At 41.4% G+C, this 21,496-nt stretch overlaps 1 protein-coding gene across 1 annotated transcript in view; it reads left to right on the top strand.

Annotated features, from left to right (window-relative positions):
* Positions 1 to 6,838, top strand: part of Ift57 (intraflagellar transport 57) — a 59,196-nt gene extending 52,358 nt beyond the window's left edge. The window contains exons 7-11 of the mRNA XM_005345047.3: positions 819 to 890; positions 1,826 to 1,957; positions 3,626 to 3,688; positions 5,290 to 5,356; positions 6,471 to 6,838. Of these exons, the coding sequence (XP_005345104.1) occupies positions 819 to 890; positions 1,826 to 1,957; positions 3,626 to 3,688; positions 5,290 to 5,356; positions 6,471 to 6,649 (513 nt within the window). The 3' untranslated portion in view covers positions 6,650 to 6,838. The remainder of the gene's footprint in view (positions 1 to 818; positions 891 to 1,825; positions 1,958 to 3,625; positions 3,689 to 5,289; positions 5,357 to 6,470) is intronic.
* The last annotated feature ends 14,658 nt before the right edge of the window (positions 6,839 to 21,496 follow it).

A 21,496-nucleotide genomic window follows, 5' to 3' on the forward strand; every position in this document is an offset into this window, starting at 1 on the left:
TATTTGGTATGCTTGAAGTGCCAAAACATTTGTACACCCTGTTGCTATGGGCGTGTTTCAAAGTGGAAAAGTCAGTGCAGTGAACTATTCACAAGTTTTTCTTCAGGAAATTCTGTGGCTAGCACAAACAAGCCTGTCAGTTTATGCAAACAGACTTATGGGATTGAGAATAGCCTAGTCCCATCATTTACTTCAGTTTACCTCTCCTGATTGGTATGTCTGAAGTCATTTAAAGTGTTTCCTTATAATGATATAAACTGAAGTGTTTTAGGGGATTACACGGCTGACATCAATTTATAATAAGGCCTGTAGCATTAGGCTCCAGCAATCAGTAGAGACTTCCTTTATTAAGGGCGATATTCAGAAGTCTTCCTGAAGAAAAAGCTTATTTTCATTTTCAGGAGACAAACTAATCTTTGATACATGATATTTGAGGAAAGAGTTGAAATTTGCTTCTGGCAAACATAATCGTTACTGCTTAAGCAAGTATTTCTTTGCTAATAATTAGATTTTCTTTCATTTTGATAGGTAGTCATAAATATTAACCACCAGCAGTGCAGGAATAATTTATATTCAAATTATCAGATATCACTATGTGAACACATAAAATAATTTACATTTACTTAGGACATTTTCTCCGAAAGTGCCCCCCACGTGCTTCTTTCCATTCTTGATTGCGTATTGTATATAGGACTCTGCCACCCGAAATAGGACAGCTACTGAGTAGTGAGGATAAAGAGCACAACTTCACAACAGACCGGGCAAAGGAGAAAGTGTGGCCTCTTTCACTTTGTTTCTATGTGTGCTTATACTAATAGGACTGGAGGGTCCATGTTGACCAAATGCACCAGCACAAAAGTGGAATTGAATCAGCTCTAAAGGAAACCAAGGTATGTGAATCACTTCAGACAAACCAACATGATTTACTCATCTAGATCTATTGTGGTAGAGTTTGAAAGGAGAGCAGATACAATCCTCATCTCTCAGGGGGTGATTAATTATATATACCACATTACATCTTCATGGCTCTAGTGCTTACACCAAATAAATCAAGCTACTTATGTAAAAACTATTTATGGTCAGTCATGGTAGTACGCTCCTGTAATCCATTTGTATTTTATACACACACACACACACACACACATAGATAGCACATGTTGCACATATATATCTAATAGATGTTTTAGACACATATCTGTCTTTCTCCTGATTCCCAATATTGCATGCACCCTAGACTGACAATGGCTGGGACTTGTAGCTCTCCCAGGCTTGTTGCCCTGGCAGAAGTGGGATCTTTAGAGAATGCCACAAAGACGCAAGCTCAAGTGCAAAGCTGTGGATCCCAGGCTAGACCAGGTCCAGATCTGAGACTCTACTTCTAGCTGTAATATTCACATCAGCTTTGAACTGTGACTTCATAAAGCCATATTATCCCTTGGCTACTTTGATTTTGAAGTTTATATGCAACTTATTATAATGACATAAGCTTCAGGTGTTTTGGTGTCCATGAGGGCAAGAGGTGACTGACACTGCCAGGCTCTTCTTTTCTGGAGACAGGGTCCCGGGGCAGTTCCCTTGCTTCAACGTCCAGGGTGCTTGGATTACAGAACTGAACCATCACATCTGGCTTCTTAAAAAAATAAAAATGGTGTGATTGAAGTGTTTCTAATCATAAACATTGTTTGCTGCGGAAGCTTCAAACTGTCATCTTCTGCACACATGATTGATCATTTGTGGAGTGGGTTAAAGAATAGTTAAATTGTTTTCATGAGTTTTGTAAAACATATTTGTTCCTTTATCTAATAAAATCCCATGGAATTTCTAGGGATTTTTGGATAAGCTCCATAATGAAATTAGTCGGACTCTCGAAAAGATTGGTAGCCGAGAAAAGTACATCAACAATCAACTTGAGCACTTGGTTCAAGAATATCGTGGGGCCCAGGCCCAGCTGAGTGAGGTAACATAAAAATGCTTTTCAAGGATTTATTCAAAATCATGACCCTAATCCCTAAAACAACGTATTTTGTTTATAAATTGTGAAACGGGAAAGGGGGAGAGTTTGAGGTGGATATGATCTAAATACATTGTAAACAAGCGTGAAGGGATCAAAGAATATATAATGTTTAAAATTCTTCATCAACAGAAATATATGCATTCTGCCCACTTGAAGCTAAGGGGATGGGGGTGGGAGAACTCTCCGTTTCATATGTGATAGAAAGGATTATTCCCCGAGGAGTCCCTAAACATACTTCTTCATTTTATTTAGATAAATATAGGTTTGCTGCTGGTGATCATGACTTAGAACTAAGAGAGAGAGAGTCAGGATGCTATGTTTCATTTCGAAGTCTGTCGCTAATTCACTGTGAAAGCAAGCGAAAGAATAGCATGCATTGCGTGTGTCAGAGGGAAGGAAGAGCCCTTGCACAATGGCGTTCAGCTACATACTAAGGAACATGAAAGCAAGATGAATTCAGAGACAAATGTATTTACTTGTTTGTTTGATTTTTCAAATCAGGGTTTCTCTGTGTAGCTCTGAAGACTGTCCTGGAACTTACTCTGTAGCCTAGATTGGCCTTGAACTCACAGAGATCCGCCAGTGTCTGCCTCCCAAGTGCTAGGATTAAAGGCATGCACCACCACCGCCCAGCAAGAGACAAACAATTTAATTAATCAAATGAAACCCGTTTTTCATTCTTTCAACGTTTTAGAATTTTGTTCAAAAAATAAAATCCCAAACCCCTAGTTTCTGCAAACAGCTGTGGAAATCCCATAGCTTTCTTTGGGAATGTATAAGAACAATCCCGTATGTCCTGATGCTAAGCTAGTCTAGTAAGAATTACATGCAAATAGGGGTTCAGCAGGGTGGGGACTGGGAGAAGGCAATGAAGGTAAAAAAAATGATCAGAATACATTGTATATACACTTATGAAATTGTCAGTGGATGATCATTTTAAAGAATTACTGTAGAAAAATAATGAAAATAAGTTTGAGATAACTCATGTCTTCAGAAGTTCCCAAAGACCAAGTCAAAAATAATTTACAGTTTTTATTATATTCTCTTTGAATCTATTATTCCCATATACACATGAATTCATGAGCATTTTTACTTTAAAAATGTCCTCTGGTTAAAGGCACTGTGTATCTAACACTAATATTGAATAATTGATTGCTAGATTAGTTCCTGAGAACATATTCTAGTTGGCTGCACCGTCATCCACTTTATTAATCCTTATTAATTGCTGAACTTCATACTCTACTTTGATTGATTTTTTTTTCTAGAACTAATTTTCTCTTGCATAGCACACCAATTAGATTGACCGAGAGTCACCCTCCCAGAGTGTTTAGGAAGGGTGGAGGACAGTGTTTATTGTCGACCGTGCCAATGCGAGTTGCATGGAAAGGCTGCAGTAGTTCGTCATTTTATAGTGCTTCACTTAAATGCATGGTGCCTATTAATAAGGACATGAAATGGCTACAGTTAAATGTCACTTTCACAAATGTGTTCACAAATAAGGGGGTGCCATAAAATGCCATGCAGAAACCACACACACACACACAGAGGTCATATTTAAGTAATCTACTCCTGCTCAGGATTTGTCACTAAACACAGTGTTCTCCTCCTCAGGCAAGAGAGCGCTACCAGCAGGGAAATGGTGGAGTAACAGAGAGGACCCGCCTCCTGTCTGAGGTACACACCAGCACGTTGATGCACTGCTCACCTGTCAGCTGGGCCCCAGGCAGCCAAGCCCTCCCGTGACTGAATGCTGCTGATTGCAGTGAACCCCTCTCCCAACGTCCAGCCATCAGCTTTAGGAGTTCACTAACGAGTGAACCAATTATCCTTCTCTTGTTCTTTTAAGGCGTCTAAAGTTGTTGAACTAAATTAATCATTAAACTTGCTCTTATTATTAGTGCATTGATAACCTTCCTAATCTTTATTTAACATAGTAATTAATAATAGAAGAGCGGGAAAGCACGAGGGAGGAGTCTGCAGCCAGTGTTAATGTGACTCTTAGATGGACAGCGCATTGCTGGTCATTACTGTTAGTAGTGTGTGGTCCAGAGGATAGCTCTGTCTACACCTGAGGGACTTGTAAAATATTTGCAGCGTGGCTGCATTTCTTCCTTGGTCTTAGCAGAGAAGAGGGAGCTGATATACATTCTCATTTTCCACGGGAGATGATGGGAGCCAAAGGTAAAGACAACGTAGTCAGGAGCCAGTGTGAGACTGAGATGTGAGACTGTCTATAGTTACAAGGCAGCACGATTTTCATAAGTTCTGGTGTAGAAATTAAGTTTCTCTTATGAAGAGTGTTTCAGAAATATTTATTTCAAAATATACCATTAGAAATATTTAGATTCTAGTCCCGTTGTGTTTCTAAGCAAATAAAACATTCCTCGGAAAGAAAGTGTTCACTAATGGGGGTAAATGAACACTTGAAGGGCGTCCAGGGAGCACTTAGTCCTCTGGAGTCGGTAGTTGTCCCCAGTTGTGATGTTTCAGGTGCCTGGAAGAAATTAATTTGCTTTGCCTGGATGAGCACTTTATTCCCTGGGAAGACTTTTCTCACCGGCACGATGGAAATAAAGCCGACTAGGTTACGGTAATTACAGCCTAGCCCTAGATTATGTAAAAACAACCTCTCACGTTTTAGAGATTATATGTTCTAAATAATTTTAGAGATTATACTGCTGACATAGAATTTTGCCCGCAAAGGCTGCAATGGTGTAATCTTGATACCAAGAGCAGATTAATCTGAAATCTTTATGATAGCGCTCATGTCTCTTAGAGTTCAGAGTTCCTGGTTTAGAGAAAGCGATAGAGCATTTTTGTATCTCACCATAGGATATAAGCGTTTTCTTACTGGTCTAGACAAGTAAAGGTGACATGGTCTCCAGATAAACAGATATACGGTTAAGAAAGATCCTAGAAAGCCAAGGTTCTAGTAACATTGTATTTACTAGTAAGCACCTTTTGGAGAGCAGCATGGTAAATGCTAGTGATAATTGCACAGTTTGAGGGCTTCGTACTGCAAACAACTTGATTTTCATTCTATAATATCGCAGCATGCAGAAGCTAATGTGAAAGTAATTTGCGGGTGTTTTATAAGCCGTTCTTTAAAAATGAAAAGCTTTGTGTATCTGCATACATTGTCTTTATTGAATAGTCTTAACGTTTTATTTCCTTAGATCTAAATTGATTTTCCTCAATACGGCGTTCAAAAAATTTCAAGGTTCATTAAAATTTAGCATTCACAGGACTTGTTTTTTTTTTTCTTTCAATAAAAGGTTACAGAAGAATTAGAAAAGGTAAAGCAAGAAATGGAAGAGAAGGGCAGCAGCATGACAGATGGCAGTGAGTACACATCCCCTCCGGGGCTGGACTCAGGAAGCGCTTTCCAGGAGGCCTTTGCACAGTAGTGCCAGTCGGCTGGCATCTATGTGTGTGAGCAGCGCGGCTCCACTTCTGCGCTTGCCACTTAGCCTGCAGCTTCGGTTCTGTCTCAGACGCCACGATGGAAGGGGAGAGCCAACTCCTGAAATCTGTTCTCTGACCCGCACGCATCCGTGTGATCATGTGTGCACATGCACACACGCACAAGCAGATCTAACATAGTCCATTTTTATTTGTTTTAAGAGAGATGCGTGGCACAAAAATGATGTCTGATGCTCAAAATACTAAGTTCATTATCAATCAACTGAGAAAAAATATTTTCACTCTAATTTAGATTTTATTGATTCAAGCTAATGACTCAAACATCGAGTGGGAAATATCTAAGTATTGCTTTCTTCTAACAGAGTTTTAAAATATATTACTTTGTTTTCATCATTTTATGCACAAAAAGATCTTAAGATTATCCCAAATGACACCAGGATAGTGATGGGATGACCCTAGAGGTTTCCCCCTCCTTCCTGGAAGTCCTGACAGAGCAGGGCTCAAATAGAGAAGAATTAATCTCTCCGTAATTATCCTCCATTACAGACTGTTTAGTTTGACCCAGGCCAGTGGCCATCGCCCCAGACTTTTTATGTCAGAAAGTTTGTCTAGGGTCCTGATGCTCCGCAGGCAGGCTGGGAATCAAGCAAGATGTGGGGATTTTCTGGCAGTGTTTTCAACTGGCTCGTTGTTTGTATCTCAACTGTATCTTTCTTCCCTCTCTAACTATTCTGTTCCCTGTTCCTGTAGAAAAACCATGTTGAACACCTCCTTAAATACCCACTTAGCACTTCTTTTCCTAGAAAAAGTTAGAAAATTCAGCCTCAGTACATCAAATATTGAACCAGTTCCCATTCTAAAAGCCTCAGGTGTTTAAAATACCAGTGCAAATCTGTGTGAATGTCAGCGAGTCACTGGCTGCGTTTTTAACCCTATTTCTGGCTTGAGACAAAGTGGGGAAAATGTCAGGCAATTCTCTAACAAACTGATACTCCAAGTGAACATTTTTCTTCTGTGCTGTTTTTATCCCCAGCTCCTTTGGTGAAGATTAAGCAGAGCCTAACCAAACTGAAGCAAGAGACTGTTCAGATGGACATTAGGATCGGTGTTGTGGAGCACACGCTGCTGCAGTCCAAGCTGAAGGAGAAGAGCAACATGACTCGAGACATGCATGCGGCTGCTACCCCAGAGTCAGCGATAGGCTTCTATTAAAACATGCGGGCTTTCATGCTTCTGATTGTTTTTTATATGAAATGATTTTTTTAATGTTGCATGGATTTCCAATTTATACCTCTCAAGCATGTTCAGTGGGTATTTTTGCACAGGTATTGTATCATGGTGATTATGATGGCTAAAGCCTTTACAATGAATATAGTATTTAAAATAAAGTACTTAAAAATTCTCCGGTTCAGAGTCACTTTCACTGTCATTGCCCATGTCCTTCTCCTGCTCGTGTGGCTCATTATCTTCCTATTCCTTGTGTATATGACCGTGTGTCATATGTGTGCTGCTGGCACAGGCCTGGTACGTCTGGTGACCTCCAGAGCTGGTCTCCTTCTCCAGTGCCCACTAGTACTTATCTATTAGAGGAGCTGAGACAAGGTGGTGGAATTCTTCATAGGGAGCCGAACTTCCCTTGCCGCAGCTCTGCAGTTTCATTATCACCTTCTTAACTTGAAAATAAACAAAGCCAAAAAAATAAAGCCAGTGTCCATGTTGACATGTACAACCTATTACTTTTCTTTGATTAAGTAATAGTTCCACCATATTTGACTGAGCTTCTGGACTAAAGAAAAGATGAGTGTGCCTGTGTCTACATCCTGCCGTTTTGTGTAGAGTCAGCTATGCTAAGCAGCGTTCTGTGGAACCCGCCATAATGAGCTTCGTGATCAGCATCGGGTACCGACACTATTTTTTTAGGAAACTTTCTCAGCAATTTTCTAGGCCAGAATTTATAAATCGGCCAATAAGCAATATTGAAGAGCAGCTTTTAGGGGCTGGGGGCGGGCCGTAGCTCAGTTTACAAGAGTTCTCATCTATGAGGCACAGAGCCCTGGGTTTGATCCTTAACATTATATGAACCAGTCGGTGACTCACACCTACAATGTAGCACTCAAGAGGGAGGCACAAGTTCAAGCTCATAGACCTGCAAGATGACTCAGTAGGTAAAGGCATTGCTGCCAAGCCTGCTAACTGGAGCTTTATTCTCAGGGTCCAAAAGTTGTCCTCTAACCTCTACAGGAACACATGGACACACAGAAAGAAAGGAGGGAGGGAGGGAGGGAGGGAGGGAGGAAGGAAGGAAGGAAGGAAGGAAGGAAGGAAGGAAGGAAGGAAAGAAAACTTTAAAAGTTCAAGGTCATCTTTTGGTTTTGGGGGGGGGGTTGTATATTTCTTTTTTTTTTTAAGACAGAGTTTCTCTGTAGCTTTGGAGCCTGTCCTGGAGCTAGCTCTTGTAGACCAAGCTGGTCTCGAACTCACGGAGATCCGTCTGACTATTCCTCCCAAGTACTGGGATTAAAGGCGTGTGCTACCACCTCCTGACTAAAGTTATCTTAGACTACCTTAGTCAGGGTTTGAGGCCAGCCAGGTATGCATGAGATCCTTTCTCTAAAGGAAAAACTAAAGAGCAGTCTTTCACCTGGGGGGGGGGGGACAGATGAGAGGATCACAAAGCAAGAAATGGTCTCATTACTTTTAAGAAGCAAAAAGCACTGGTAGTAATTTTGATTTAAAAATAGTTTAGAACAACATATTAAAATATCATTTTTAATCCTAATACCTTTCTCCCCTACATTTTTGTCTTACCACTTACTTTCTAGAAAAATACCCCAACACACACACATATACCAGCACATCTTATGTGTTCACTAAAACTCTCTAAGTTTGGATAAGAGAAAATTGATATCTATTATAAACTACCACCCAAGAGGATGCCAATCAACACGATGGCAAATAAGAGAGCTTATTTGATTTGTAAAGAGGACCAACCCACAGTGGGAAGATAGGCACTATGAAAGTCTAGAATCCTCCAGCCCTGTGTTTAGTGGAGAAGCATAGTGGAAAATGGGAAGCGTAGCAGTTGGCCCTGGGAACTTCCTTGCCTAGATTCTGTCTTAGTTGTGGATTCCAGAGGTCAACATTAGGTATCTGGGTATCTACCTCGTGGGTCTCCGCCTTCGTTTGGAGACAAAGTCTCTCACTGAACCTGGATGTCACCAATAGCCTGTCTAACAAGTGAGCCCCAGGGATCTTCCTGTCTCCTCTGTCTCCCAGCGCTGGATTTGCAGACACATTGGGCCACATCAGACTTTGTGTTAGGTGCTAGGGATGTTCATGCTGGCACAAGCAGTTTACCCACAGAACTATCTCCCCAACCCCCGTTTCCCGCTTACGTACTCTGCAAGGGTCTGGAGGCAGTGAGTGACCAACTACAAGGATGTGTAATCGCTAGATGTCAGACCTTGATATCTAAATTTTCTACTTAGAAAAAATATTAAAAATAAAACCAGTCCTTTTAGAAAACTGATTCCCAAACAAGGAAGGAAAGCATTTATGTGCCAAGAATATCTGTCTTTGCCGTAAACGAAAGTCCTCAAAGAATGATGGGGAAATGTCCAATGGACAGCCAGATTCAGAGGAAGCTTCAGCATCATAGTGATGAATTAGGACTTCAGAATAACCACCGGCCATACAGATAAAAATAGACGAGGGGTAAACGAGGAGATGGGAATGCACTCCTTACAATAGAACGGCTGATGTGTGAAATGAATGCTGGGTGTAGAAAAATACCAGCTGGCAGCTACCACGGGAGCTAATTGGGGTGAGAATCATCAATGAGTGCTGAATCTACTAGGTGGAAGTTTGACCAGAAATGGAGTGACCGCATGGTTTCAATGTAGGAAAGATAAGACGCAAAGAAAGCCTGTCAGCTTTTCACTAGAAAAATCTGCTGCGCACCACTTACATTAAGTTGATCAAAAGAGAGCATCACCAGCCATGGGCAGATACCATTTTCCACCTGGAGAGAGCATACATTCATGTGGGTCCTACTGGGGATGCATAACCTGAATCTACTAACGGAATGTCAGACAATGTCAGACAATGGAGAGACTTTTACAAATGGCCTGGATGCTTCAAAGATGGTTAGGTGATGAGAGATAATGACCAAGGAACTGTTCCTGATAAAAGGCATGATGACAACTGGATGTAACAGCAGTTCTGGATTGGACCCTGGTCCAGGAAGTATATAGGGACCATATCTATAAAGTATATTTTGACAAAACAGAAAAAAAGTTTAGCAAGGTCTGTAGATTAAATAATCGCATCTCAATTTCTTGAGTTGGATTATTTGAACTGTAGCTATTGAAAAGAATTTATGCATAATAATACACTATGATTTAGGTATAAAGGGTCATGGCAGCAACTTAAATGGCTTAGGGAATGAAAGGTTGTGTGTGTGTGTGTGTGTGTGTGTGTGTGTGTGTGTGTTGTTAAGCATGTACAGAGAAAGATGAAGTGATAAATTGTGATATAATATTTAAGTCCCAATTACCTTGATTTGATTTTGGTGCACATTGTATTCATGTGTTGAAATCAGAAATCACACACCGTACCCCATTAATATATGCAACTACCTTGCTAATTTAAAAAACAACAACAACAACAAACCAGCAGTAAAAATGCTTCTTTCCTGAAACTTTGGACTCTGTTCCTGGAGTCTTCCCAGCAGGTGCCTAGGATTGTTCTGAGTTTCAAAGACTCACTGTGACATGATATTGTTAACTAATCATTAAAGGCTTTCACTAAAAACAATGGAAATTATGAAAAATTGTTAACATCTTGAGAATCTGGGGAGGGAGATGTAGAAATCAGACTCTTTCAACTTTCTTACAAATCTGAAGTAGTAGTTCTTACAGGTGATACAGGCTTCAGGCAACTTGGCAGCCTCTCCGGCATTCAAACACCCAATGTATTAAAACAGTGCAGCCTTCCATCGAAATTCTGTAGTTCACTGAGTGAAACAAAGTTAAGTTGTATTTGCCACTGGCCAAGCAGAACAAAGACTTGATCACTTCGAATAAGGTTTTTTCCTCTTCTGTCCTCTTCTTTAAATTTTCCAGTAGTGCTTAGGTATTATTATTATTATTATTTTATAGTTTTTTAATAGTGTCAGAACATCTTTCATAAGAATTCACAGAGAATGAGCCTGTGTTAATAGGTGTGGTAACTATGCAATCTTGTTCCATGTTCCATCCCTTCATTGGTTCCAATAGCTCGTGTGAGAAGATGAGACACCTGTGGATTTGACTCAGAGCTCCCAGCCTGGATGATGCAAATATTCCATGCTCCCTATTAGAAACAGCACAGAGATGTAGGGAATTTGCTGGCCAACTTAAGATTACAAGGCCCAATGTTGTTCTTAAAACTTTGTGTACAAGTAAGAAAGGTCTTCAGGAGACAGTGGTATAATTCAGTGGCAAAACACAAGGATATTATGCATAAGGCCATCGACTGAAGTCCTAACAATTCCACCTTCCATTTTATATTTTTTAAAACAATATTATAATGGAATTTTAGAAGGCAGATATGTGACCCTGTTTGTGGTCAAGTTGCAATGATTATCATAGCTTCATTTAAAAAAAAAAAAATCATGTGCCTAACAACCAAACTACAAACCTTCAGCAGTTTATTATGGTTTTAAATTAAAAATTTACTCTTAGGTGAGTTAAAATGATTTGAATTCCTGTTTTTACAAGCTGTTTTTCATCACTTAAGATGCAGGAGAGGAGAGCATTGATGAACATGCTCATATTAACATGTCTAAGTAATGTCTCAAGGATTCGAGTTCTGTGATTGTGTGCTTCTCATTCAGACACAAAATTCCAACCTGATTTGCTGCCTCACGACTAGCACCTTATTTCCGGCCTGGGCTGTCCCCTTTAGTCTCTGTCCTTGCCCTAGGTAGGACACTGACATTCAAACTGGCCATCAGACAACTGCACCCTACAACCACCACTGCCCAAACTGTTGCTCTGAGAAGTTCCTGGATGTCTTCTGAGCCCTGTATGACTCAGCAGTCACTGCCCAGCTACTACTCAGGCCCTGCCCTGCAGACCGTTCTCCTTAACAAGCTAGAAAGTCCTCACATTGCCTGTGTGTCAAAATCAAGTGAGCAGCTTAATAAAAACTCCTATGTGTCCCCATCCCTAGATAAGGAACTGTTGGAAATTGTTAGCTTCTAGGAGGGAGTTGTGGCTTGCATGAGGATGACCTATATAGGCTCCCACATTTGATTGCTTGGGGCTATTAGCAGGTGGTCTGTCCCTGGTCATAACTAACCATTCCAGTTGGTTCTCTTTGTCTTCTGGTGGTTGTCTCGGCTACTGTTTCAGTGCTGGGCCTATCTCCTGCTTCCCTGTTCCCTGCCATGATGGTCAGCAACTCACCCTCTGGGACTGTAACTCCCAATAAATTCTTCTATAAGTTGCCTTGGTTATGGTGTATCTTCACAGCCATAGAAAAGCAACTAAGACAGAGGAGAAGCTCCAGTTTTCTTCAAAGGCATGACCCTTATGGGTCTGTCATGTTCTAGGAGAATTTGGGCAACACAAATTGGGCTCAGTGGGTTTAAAAAGAAACGAAGTTGGCTAAGGAGGTGGAGCTGGATCTGGGAGGAATTCGGGGAGAAGTGTGATAAAAATAATTATATGAAAGTCTCAAAGAACTAGTAAGACTATTTTAACAGATACCTGAGTACCTGAGTCCCCTTCTCAATTTGCACCTCTTAGCAATGGGTGTGTTTTTTATTTTATTCAATACACAATTATCTAAAGAATCACCCATCGAACGATTTTTTTTCCTCTTGGGTAAGAGTAAGCAAAACATTTCAGTGTGAGGAGACCTTTAAATAGGACCTGAAGTCATTTTTCTTAAAACGTATCCTATGGGTTGCCTTAGTATTAGCCCCACCGTGGGGCATGAGTAGCATAGAAAGATAATACACAATGGTAAAAATGAAAGAGAGAGAAAGAAAAGAAAAAAAAAAGAAACAGAAACTGGCTGCCCATTTAGAAACCAAAGGCTGTCACTGTCTTCACTGTTGCCAAATAGCTCTCCCAACATCACCCCCCCAGGAGAATTTTGGGTCCACATCTCCTCCCTCTCACCCTGCCATCCCCATTCTTCATCAAGACCATGCATCCCATTTGCCCTCGTGCCCCTTAGTCGCCTTTCCTGCTGTTCTCTCAAAAGCTTATGCGCAGGACACTGCCTCAGAGATTCAACCGACCAGATTCCAGTTCCAAGTCTGCTAGGAAGAAAAATATTTTTTTATATTCCCAACACTTCTATCATCAAATATCTGGACTTTTGCACACCCACAGCTCAATTTTCTAAAATCTAATTGGTGTCCAGCAACTCGACCCTGACACTACCTCTAGAAAGTGGCTCAGTCCTGTGAGTCTGCCCCCACGGCAGACACCAGCCGAGAGTCCTGGCCTCCTGCACTTCTTCTGTCTTGCACATGGTCACTTGCCCTTCTACCATGTTGTGATTCGGCATAAAGGCTCTTGTCAGATAACAGTGTGATGGATGTTCCTTAGACTGCTTAGTCAGAACCATGAGCCTAAAGAGCTCCTATTGTTTCTCAGTTATCCAGGCCATCCATCCATTTGCATAATTCTGTTACCGCAACAGAAAACACACCAAAACAGTGAAGTACACCGACCGGATAGATTATAAGAAAGGGTGTAAATCTTTCTGCTGTCCACAGACACACCTAGCATTTTCCTGTGTCCCCTGACTTGAAAGACTCTGAACCCCTTTAGTTTCTGGTAGAGGTTTCATTATGTATGCTCCAAAACCTCAAAGTTTCAGGAAATTACGAATCATTTGGAAACTCGTGCCAGGAATTACAGGCAACAGTCAAATTTATTTCTTCTCATGTCACAATATCTCCACTAAACTTTCTGCTCTGCTTTTGAGCCCTCACTGGTGGTCAGTTTTCCCCTGCAAGGGAATAGAGATATATTTTCATTTGTGTCCAGCTACTTTTGTTTTACCATATGCAAAAGCTTCTACATGGGACACTACACCATGGGTCGAGATGTGTTAGTTCAAGCACAAAGCATTCCTAAAGTGACTGGGAGAACTGGGATAGCCCAAAGGCTCATAGTCCCCAAACTGCACGATTTCCAATCTCTTTCCGTTGCGTGCATTAACTTGTAGTGGTCTTCTGGAGTCAGCTCCTCCCATCTCTGAAGTTAGCTGTTGGCTGTTTACAAATTTCAAGAGCTGGGTAACTGTTAACCACTTACCACCGGCTCATTACCAGTGTTTATACCATGGAAAAAGAAAATAGCTACAAATCAGAGCTTTAGAAAAACAGCCAGTTTACTTACATACCACTGACAACAAGCAATACAATGTTCCATAAGCCAGATCTAAACACAGGAAATACATAGCAGTATGGTTGCACCATATTTTAGGGTAAATTATTACAGTATTGGTTGAATTAGGTCAGATTTGTAAATTGTTTGAAAAGCTCATTAAGTCTACATAAAGCCATTCTGTGTGTCAGATGTGTATCTCCTGAACCATTCTATTGATAATACTTCAAGGCCTTTCCTAACTATCACCTTGTACTGCTTCTCAAATCAATGGTTTAAAACAGTCCAGACATTGTCCTATGTGATAGGCTCAAAGATCGTGCTTGTACATACTAAAATACTGTAGAATGCACAGCTAGTCCAATTATTTGACTATAAAGAAACTAATTTAGCTCACTGCATCATTGATCCATTTAATTGCACAGCAGTTTCCTATTGATAATAGGAAGCGTCCCTGACCCAACTGTCCTGAAAAAAAGGAAATGGCCTCTTTTCTATAACCACACATTTACAAAAGGACTCTGTCTTATGTATGATGACTAAAAAGCATCATAGCCAGGGTTTACTCAGTATTTCTTATTTTTACTCATCCATTTGTCTTGCATATAACCTGATTTGTCATGTGCTTTCTGGACTTTGTATGTCATTAAGGATGAGCCCCTGCTTATGCTCAGCACTGGACGTTTTAGTTCAGGTAGACAGTGTGATGAATTCAAGCCATCCTATTCATTCTGCCCTTGGGAACCATTCAGCAATCTTCCAGCATCACAGAGGTTGCTGGTGACCTAGAAAAACTACTGTCAGTTGTATTTCTAGCCTCTTGGTTTAGGCAGCTGCTGTTTCATGCATATATGTGAGGCAGAGTCAATAAACATTTGACAGATAACCACTTTGCTATGATACACTATGAGGTATTAAGGGAACCGGATACAAATGAAGCATAATCATTTCCTTCAACAGCTCACAGTCCGATGGGAAAGATACATACACATAATTAAAATGTTTATAATAGTAAGCTTCATGATAGAGAGATAAACAGTAGTTGGAACCGGGGTGAGAAAAATCATTCTGAATTTAAGGAAACAAAGAAATATTCATAGAGTTAGCCTTGAAAGATGGTAAGATTCCACTAGCAGGGAAAAACAGACATGCCATGCAGACAAGACATGAAGTCGTGAAAGTGTGGGTAGACACAGTGGAGTCACAGGGTGAGTACTAACAGAACACTAGAAGAAAAAGGAGATGAAAGGGAGGGTACTTGGAGGCCAGGAAACCCAGCAGAAAAAGCTTACAAAGGAAACGAACCCTGAATAATAAATCATGATCTGATGGGAGAGCTGCATGCAGCAGAACACAATTGAAGATGTGCAGACCTGAGGCTTCTAGAGAAGAAGTTCCAGGAAGTGGGACCAACATGAGAGAAGATGCAAGAAGAGAAAAGTGATGATTGCGCTGCACTGTGCTAGCCATGCTATTATTATGCCTTGGATTGTAAAAGTCTTCTGAAAGCTGTGTGCTAAATGCTCGGGCCTCAAGCTGGCGAGATGACTCACTGGAGTAATAGCGCTTGCTGTTGAGCCTGGCCACTTGAGTTCAATCACGAGGACCCATGTGGTAAAGGGAAAGAACCAATTCCTCTGAGCTCCATCTCCCATCCTCCCACACACACACACACATAAGCAAACAGAGAGATAGAGAGAGACAAAGAAAATACACAAATACAATCTTTCTAAAGAAATAAAAGCTTGGTCTAAACATGACATCTCTATTGGAAGATGCAAGACTCCAGAAGGTGGGACCCAACTGGAGATATAAGCGTAATGGAGTAATGGAGGTTCAACTTCTGAAGACTGTAGTCATCCCTGGCTCTGGCCTCTGGCATTCTCTCTCTCTTCCTCTCTCTCTCTCTCTCTTTCTCTCTCTCTCTCTCTCTCTCTCTCTCTCTCTCTCTCTCCATCTTTCTCTGTGTGTCTGTCTCTCTGTCTCACTTTCTCTCCTCTCCCTCTTGTGCTTTCTTTTTCCCTCTCTCCCTCTCCTCCTCTTTCTTTCAACGGTGCAGTGAAGCTTTTCCTATAACCCCTTCTCCACCATGACATCCATACACATCTCGGGCTCAGAGCGACAGAATCAAACAACCACAGACCTCTGAAACCAAGCAAAAATAAATTTTCTTGCCTGTAAGCTGCTTTTCACGGGTATTTTGTCACAATAATGAAAAGCTGACTGACACATCTACAGTCTCACATTTTATTGTGTAACCAAGGGAGGTGTCATTTCCATTTGCACATATGAAGAAGATCCAGAGACGCTAAGCTAAATACCAAAGGATGTAAGCCCATCACGCTTGTCTGTGATACGTGAGGACAAGAATAACTCCAGTTGTTTACAATGGAAAAGGATTTTTCAAGTTATAATTACCCTTCATTGAATGAATACTGTCTTACAAGGACCTTTAGACATGTATTCAACCATCACAACAATCATGGGGGTGGGGAACCAAATTAGACATCAGAAATGTCAAAATTAGAAAATCTTCCCGCACAGAAAAAGCAGGGAGATTGGGGATGGGAGAGAAGAATGAAGAATACCATTGATTATGACCATGCAGAGAAGTATCAAATGAGAAGCAGCCAAGAATCTTGAAAGAGACAAATGACTACACTTGTATTCTATAACCACTGCCATTGACTCTTCTTATGTAAAGGCCACAGCACAGGGAATTCCAGCAAATAGAAACCTTGTTGCACACACTAATATCTGGATACTTGCCAGGCGGTGGTGGCACACGCCCTTGATTCCAGTACTCAGGAGGCAGAGGCAGGCGGATCTCTGTGAGTTCAAGGCCAGCCTGGTCTACAGAGTGAGTTCCAAGACAGGCTTCAAAGCTACAAAGAAACCTTGTCTTGAAAAACAAAAAACAAAAAAAAAAAAAAAATACCCAGGATATTTGATGTGAGAAGGGAGACCCTATTCAATATGAATGCTACTGAAGTCTATTGAAAGCATCCAAGTGGGTATAATTTAAAAAAAGAAAGAAAAAGACAACTGCAGATACCGTTCATCAAAGGTTGGTTGTTTAACATGAGAGATCGTAGGACAACTTGACTACAAAGTAAAATGGAATATGAGAATTTGGGCCAAGCTTCCATTTCTTTAGATGAGGCTGACAGACCAAGAACCAATCTGCCCACGGCTGTCATGATTAGCTCCAGAATCAAGAAGCGGCAGTGCCAGAATCTGAATTAAGGACTAACAACCCAGGAATCAGAGTTGGCGCAGTACAAAACGCAGACCTTAAGGTAATGCCAGCACACAGAAGGAAAGTAAGATGCGCCTTTCCCAGGCCCAGTGCTGGTAGGAAAACAGGAGGTAAATAGGGGTTGGGGTGGGTATGATTCCCTCGTTATTAATTTGTGCACAGCCCTCAGAAACCATTTGTCAGCCAGGAGCTTCCCCAGGGATGGAGCTGACCTAAAAGTGCTACCTTTGGTAATAGTCTGACCTCTTGATTGAAATAGATGCAGCTTAGTCAGATCTCACTGGGGCTCGTGAGCAATTAAGCCCCACACATGCGGGTGGTGGCTGAGTGTGCCAGGGGTTGGCCAGACTTTATGACTTAGAACAGAGCCAGGACTAGAGTTGTATTGTCCTGCCTAGAAACTGCGTCTTGAGATGAGTGAAACTGCCCAAAAAAAAAAAAAATGCACAAGGCCAAGAGCTGGCAATCCCTGCTCTTAAAGACGGGCGCGGCGTGGGAGGAAAGGGCTGGATGTTGGCAGACAAAGAGAAGAGAATATGGCTTCCTAAGCTGGCCTTGTCTTCTCCTCTCATCTCCGGGTAGCACATTATGAGTTTGAGCCTTAGCTGGTAATTGGAACAAATCTTCTAAAGGAAAACCCCTTCGATGAGACAAGAGTCATGCTGCCTCATTACAGGGAAGTCACAAGGGAAAATGTACACAGTTGTACCTTTGACTTGTGTTCCTTGGAACCACCTCCAGTGCTCCAGTGCCTCTTCCCTGAGGTTACACATCTTACTCACTGTGGTTTATTAGTCCTTTGATCTTATCATCAAACAGAAATAGGCCTGATTTAACTGGGTGTGGGTGATTTCTACATACCTCAAGAGAAAAAGAAAAGAATCAAGTCTTTGGTTTCCAAATCAGTTTTTAGCGTACATTGGAAAGATGCTCTTTGTCTCTGCCCTTTCATGGGTGAGAAAATTGAGGCAATCAGGGGAACTGAAATGCCTTCTTCAGTTTCCTTCCTGTTGCTTAGCGTTCAGGAACATTTCATGGAGGGAAAGAAACAAGACAATGAATCATTTAGGGCTACTTATTCTTCTAATACTGGAACAAACCAGTTCGCCAGAATTGCTTTGGGAGAGGTCTGTTGCTTAGCTGTCTTACCTCCACAGGGCCATCGTCCAACTACAAAGGTGGTAATAACCATCCTGTTAGTTTCCCCCATTGCTAGAAGTAGCTTGATGCTTGTGATTATAGGGGCGTTCATGAGTTCTGCTTCACGGTCCCACCTTTTTGACAATCTAACCTATATAGTTTATAGTAACCATATATGTTTGCAAAAATGCGCACAGCCTTCAGAGTACGTATCTATTAGACACATTAACTCCCTATAGCCAAGGGATCCAGGATAAATGACGAACCACGGAGAATCTAAGGCATTTCTGAAATAACCTCTCTTGTCTACCAGTCCATAGAAAGGGACAGCCTTTACCCGATGACCCAGAAGGCCTCCACTTTGTCCCTGGAGGTCATATGAAGCTCCTGGAAAGAAATGAGAGAAGCAGGTAGAGTTAGTGCCACCCTTGGTGCTCAGTGGCAACCCGGGTCCCATGCTACCTTCTCTCCACCACCACAAGTTCCCCCAAGAAAGCCGCTTCAGCTTGCTACACATGACCGTCTGTGGTGCCCAGGCACTTGTACACACACCCTAATATTCAGAAAAGGAAAACCTCCCATTCAAATCCAGATTTGAGCAAGCAGGGCAACGCTCTGCACTGTACTTCAGTCCTCCGCACTCCCTACTGTCTCCTGGACATGAAGCAGTGCCATTCTGAGCACTAAGCACAATGAAAGCGGATCATAGCAGTGCTGCCCTTACCTGCTTTCCTTTTCTGCATTCTCTGCCTGGCACCTGTAGGCGTTTGAGTGCAATCCGGGGAATTCTCACTTGCCTACTTGATTATAAACTCTACCACAACTACCAGATCACCAGCCCCCGCTCAGCCAGTCACTGAATTTTTTTTTTAAAAAGTAGATCCATAGGTTATTTTCCTATTATGTTTTACTAGAAACATGGTACCAGACTCCTGAGAGCATCCAAGAGATGCTCATGGGACTATTTCCGGGGCAAGGAATACATTCAGGAAAGACTTGAGCTTTGCACTGGGTCCTTTGACATTTCCTAACTCTTCCAGGTGACAGAAATATAGCTCCCTTCCTATCCCAGGTCATTTTGAACCAACTGAATACACTTTTTCACCTTCTCCAGAGATTTTAGACAGGACCTCACTGGCCTGAAATCACTATGTAGATCTGGCTGGCCTTGAACTCACAGAGATCTACCTACTCCTACCTCCCCGGTGCTGGGTTAAAGGCATGCATTCAACACCATGCCTGACTCTGAGTATGTGTTCTATTGTTGTTGATTGCGGCTGTTGAATTATTGGTATCCTTATACTTTGTATTCATATTGCATTTTATACGTATATTTATGTATAGATAAGCACATATGATAGCTATACATTAAAGTGGAAAATATAATAATTAAAATAGTCTAATTGAAGGCTGGGAGTTCTGGACTAAACATGTAGACTCTGTTTCACAACATCTCAATTTTCTTTATAACTTGAGAAAATATTATATGTAGACAATAATAACCTTAAATTTTAATTGATTTTCTGCTGAACATATTTGTGTAATAAAGTTACTCCTCATTGATAGTGAGATGTGAGAGGCATGCTCGGTGTTTCTGTTGGAGTCATTGATCTGATTCACTGAGAAAGGAACCAGGACCCTTCTCAAGTCCATTCAGTTGGTTGGGGTGGAGTCAGACAAGAGTAACTTCCCAGCCTGATAGACCCTGGCTCTTCCGGAGACTGATGCATCCGCCAGAATTGAGGGAGCATTTAAAAAATGTCTAAGTGAATCAACGCCACAGTTTCTGGAAGTGGGCACTTGAGAAACTAGAGCAGAATATTAAAAACATATGTGCACTCTATTGGAAAGTTCACAGATGTTGTGGTGGAGGAAGAGGCTTCGAGCAGCTGTCAAGGTAGTCTATAATGAAAAATGGCCATGGTTGGAACGTATTCCTTTATCTCAGTAATTCTATAACCCAGTTTTATCAGAACTTCAGGCCTGAGGAGCTCCATCGCTATTTGAAGCATCTGTCATTAATATTCACCACCACACCCTGCAAGGGCGTGGGAGTGTGCCTCTATCTTCCCATTTCAATTGCAAACGTGGCATTGAAAGAAGCATAGCATGTGTGTCTGGCTGGCTTACAATTCTAAGCCTGTTTGTTTTTAGCACTGTCACCCATGTCTGATTCGGCTTTGCTCTCCCTTGCAAGAAGAAATGCTGAGATAAAATGAAGAGGAAACTGTCATTTCAGGCTGATGTCCCCAGAGTGAGAATCTGATCAAAATAATAAGCTCAGAGCCTCAAGCTATGATGGGGATGAAAGGCTATGATGAAGGAAGGTGGACTAAGGAAAAATTACGGATTGGCCTGGGTACCCAAATGCCTTTGTAAGCATTAGAATCACAGATGTGTAATGTTATACAGTGGCATTAAAACCTAAACCACCGTGTGCAAAGTCAGCTTAGAAATCCGAGCAGGGACCACCCAGGAGCTGAGCTTTCAGGTTTGATTTCTGTTGTTATCATTGGACATGATCTTGAGTATCCTGGCAGCCACTTCCCCAACTCCAACATATCACAGTCTTTCATATGAGAAGTGTCATGCAAGATAAATCTCTGTCTGTCTGATTCAGACCCTTACCACTGGCATTTGAAACATTTGTAGAAGGGCATGTTTTCTAAAAAGCTAGTTTTGTAGTTGTAAGAACTTCACTGATCCAGGCACCGCAAAAGTATTTATGGCAGTGATGTTTGTAACGGCAAAAACTTAGGAACAAACCAAGGGTTCATGAATAAGAAATCAACTGGGCAGAGTGTGGGACATCCATATGATGGAATACAAACCAGTTCATATATATATATATATATATATATATATATACACATGAATGTGATCTTTTTATACACTTCCGAGTGATCTCCAGGATAGTAAGCCAATGAAGGAACATGAGTATCTTCAAGTACAGCTACACTCACGTTGGAGCTGTGGGGAACATTTCCAATCATTCACATTACCTTACTGACATCCACATCTGAGGAGATGTTCTACTAATGGGGATACAACAGCAAGGAAAAAAATGGACCAGATTTCCCGACCCTCGAGAAACAAGTACACATTTGTTCTGTAAGTAGCTCTAATATCTTAGAGAAGTCACAAGACACCTGTAACAGTGATTCCTCCTAAGAGAAGCAGAGACTGAGCCTATATTGGAATTTTATATCTTTAAAATAATCAAGGCAAGGTGTTGTTGGAGGCTGCTTGTTCATTCCCATCCACTTAGGC

This window comes from Microtus ochrogaster, chromosome 2 (genome assembly GCF_000317375.1).
Source record: "Microtus ochrogaster isolate Prairie Vole_2 chromosome 2, MicOch1.0, whole genome shotgun sequence".
In the NCBI taxonomy this organism is placed as follows: domain Eukaryota; kingdom Metazoa; phylum Chordata; class Mammalia; order Rodentia; family Cricetidae; genus Microtus; species Microtus ochrogaster.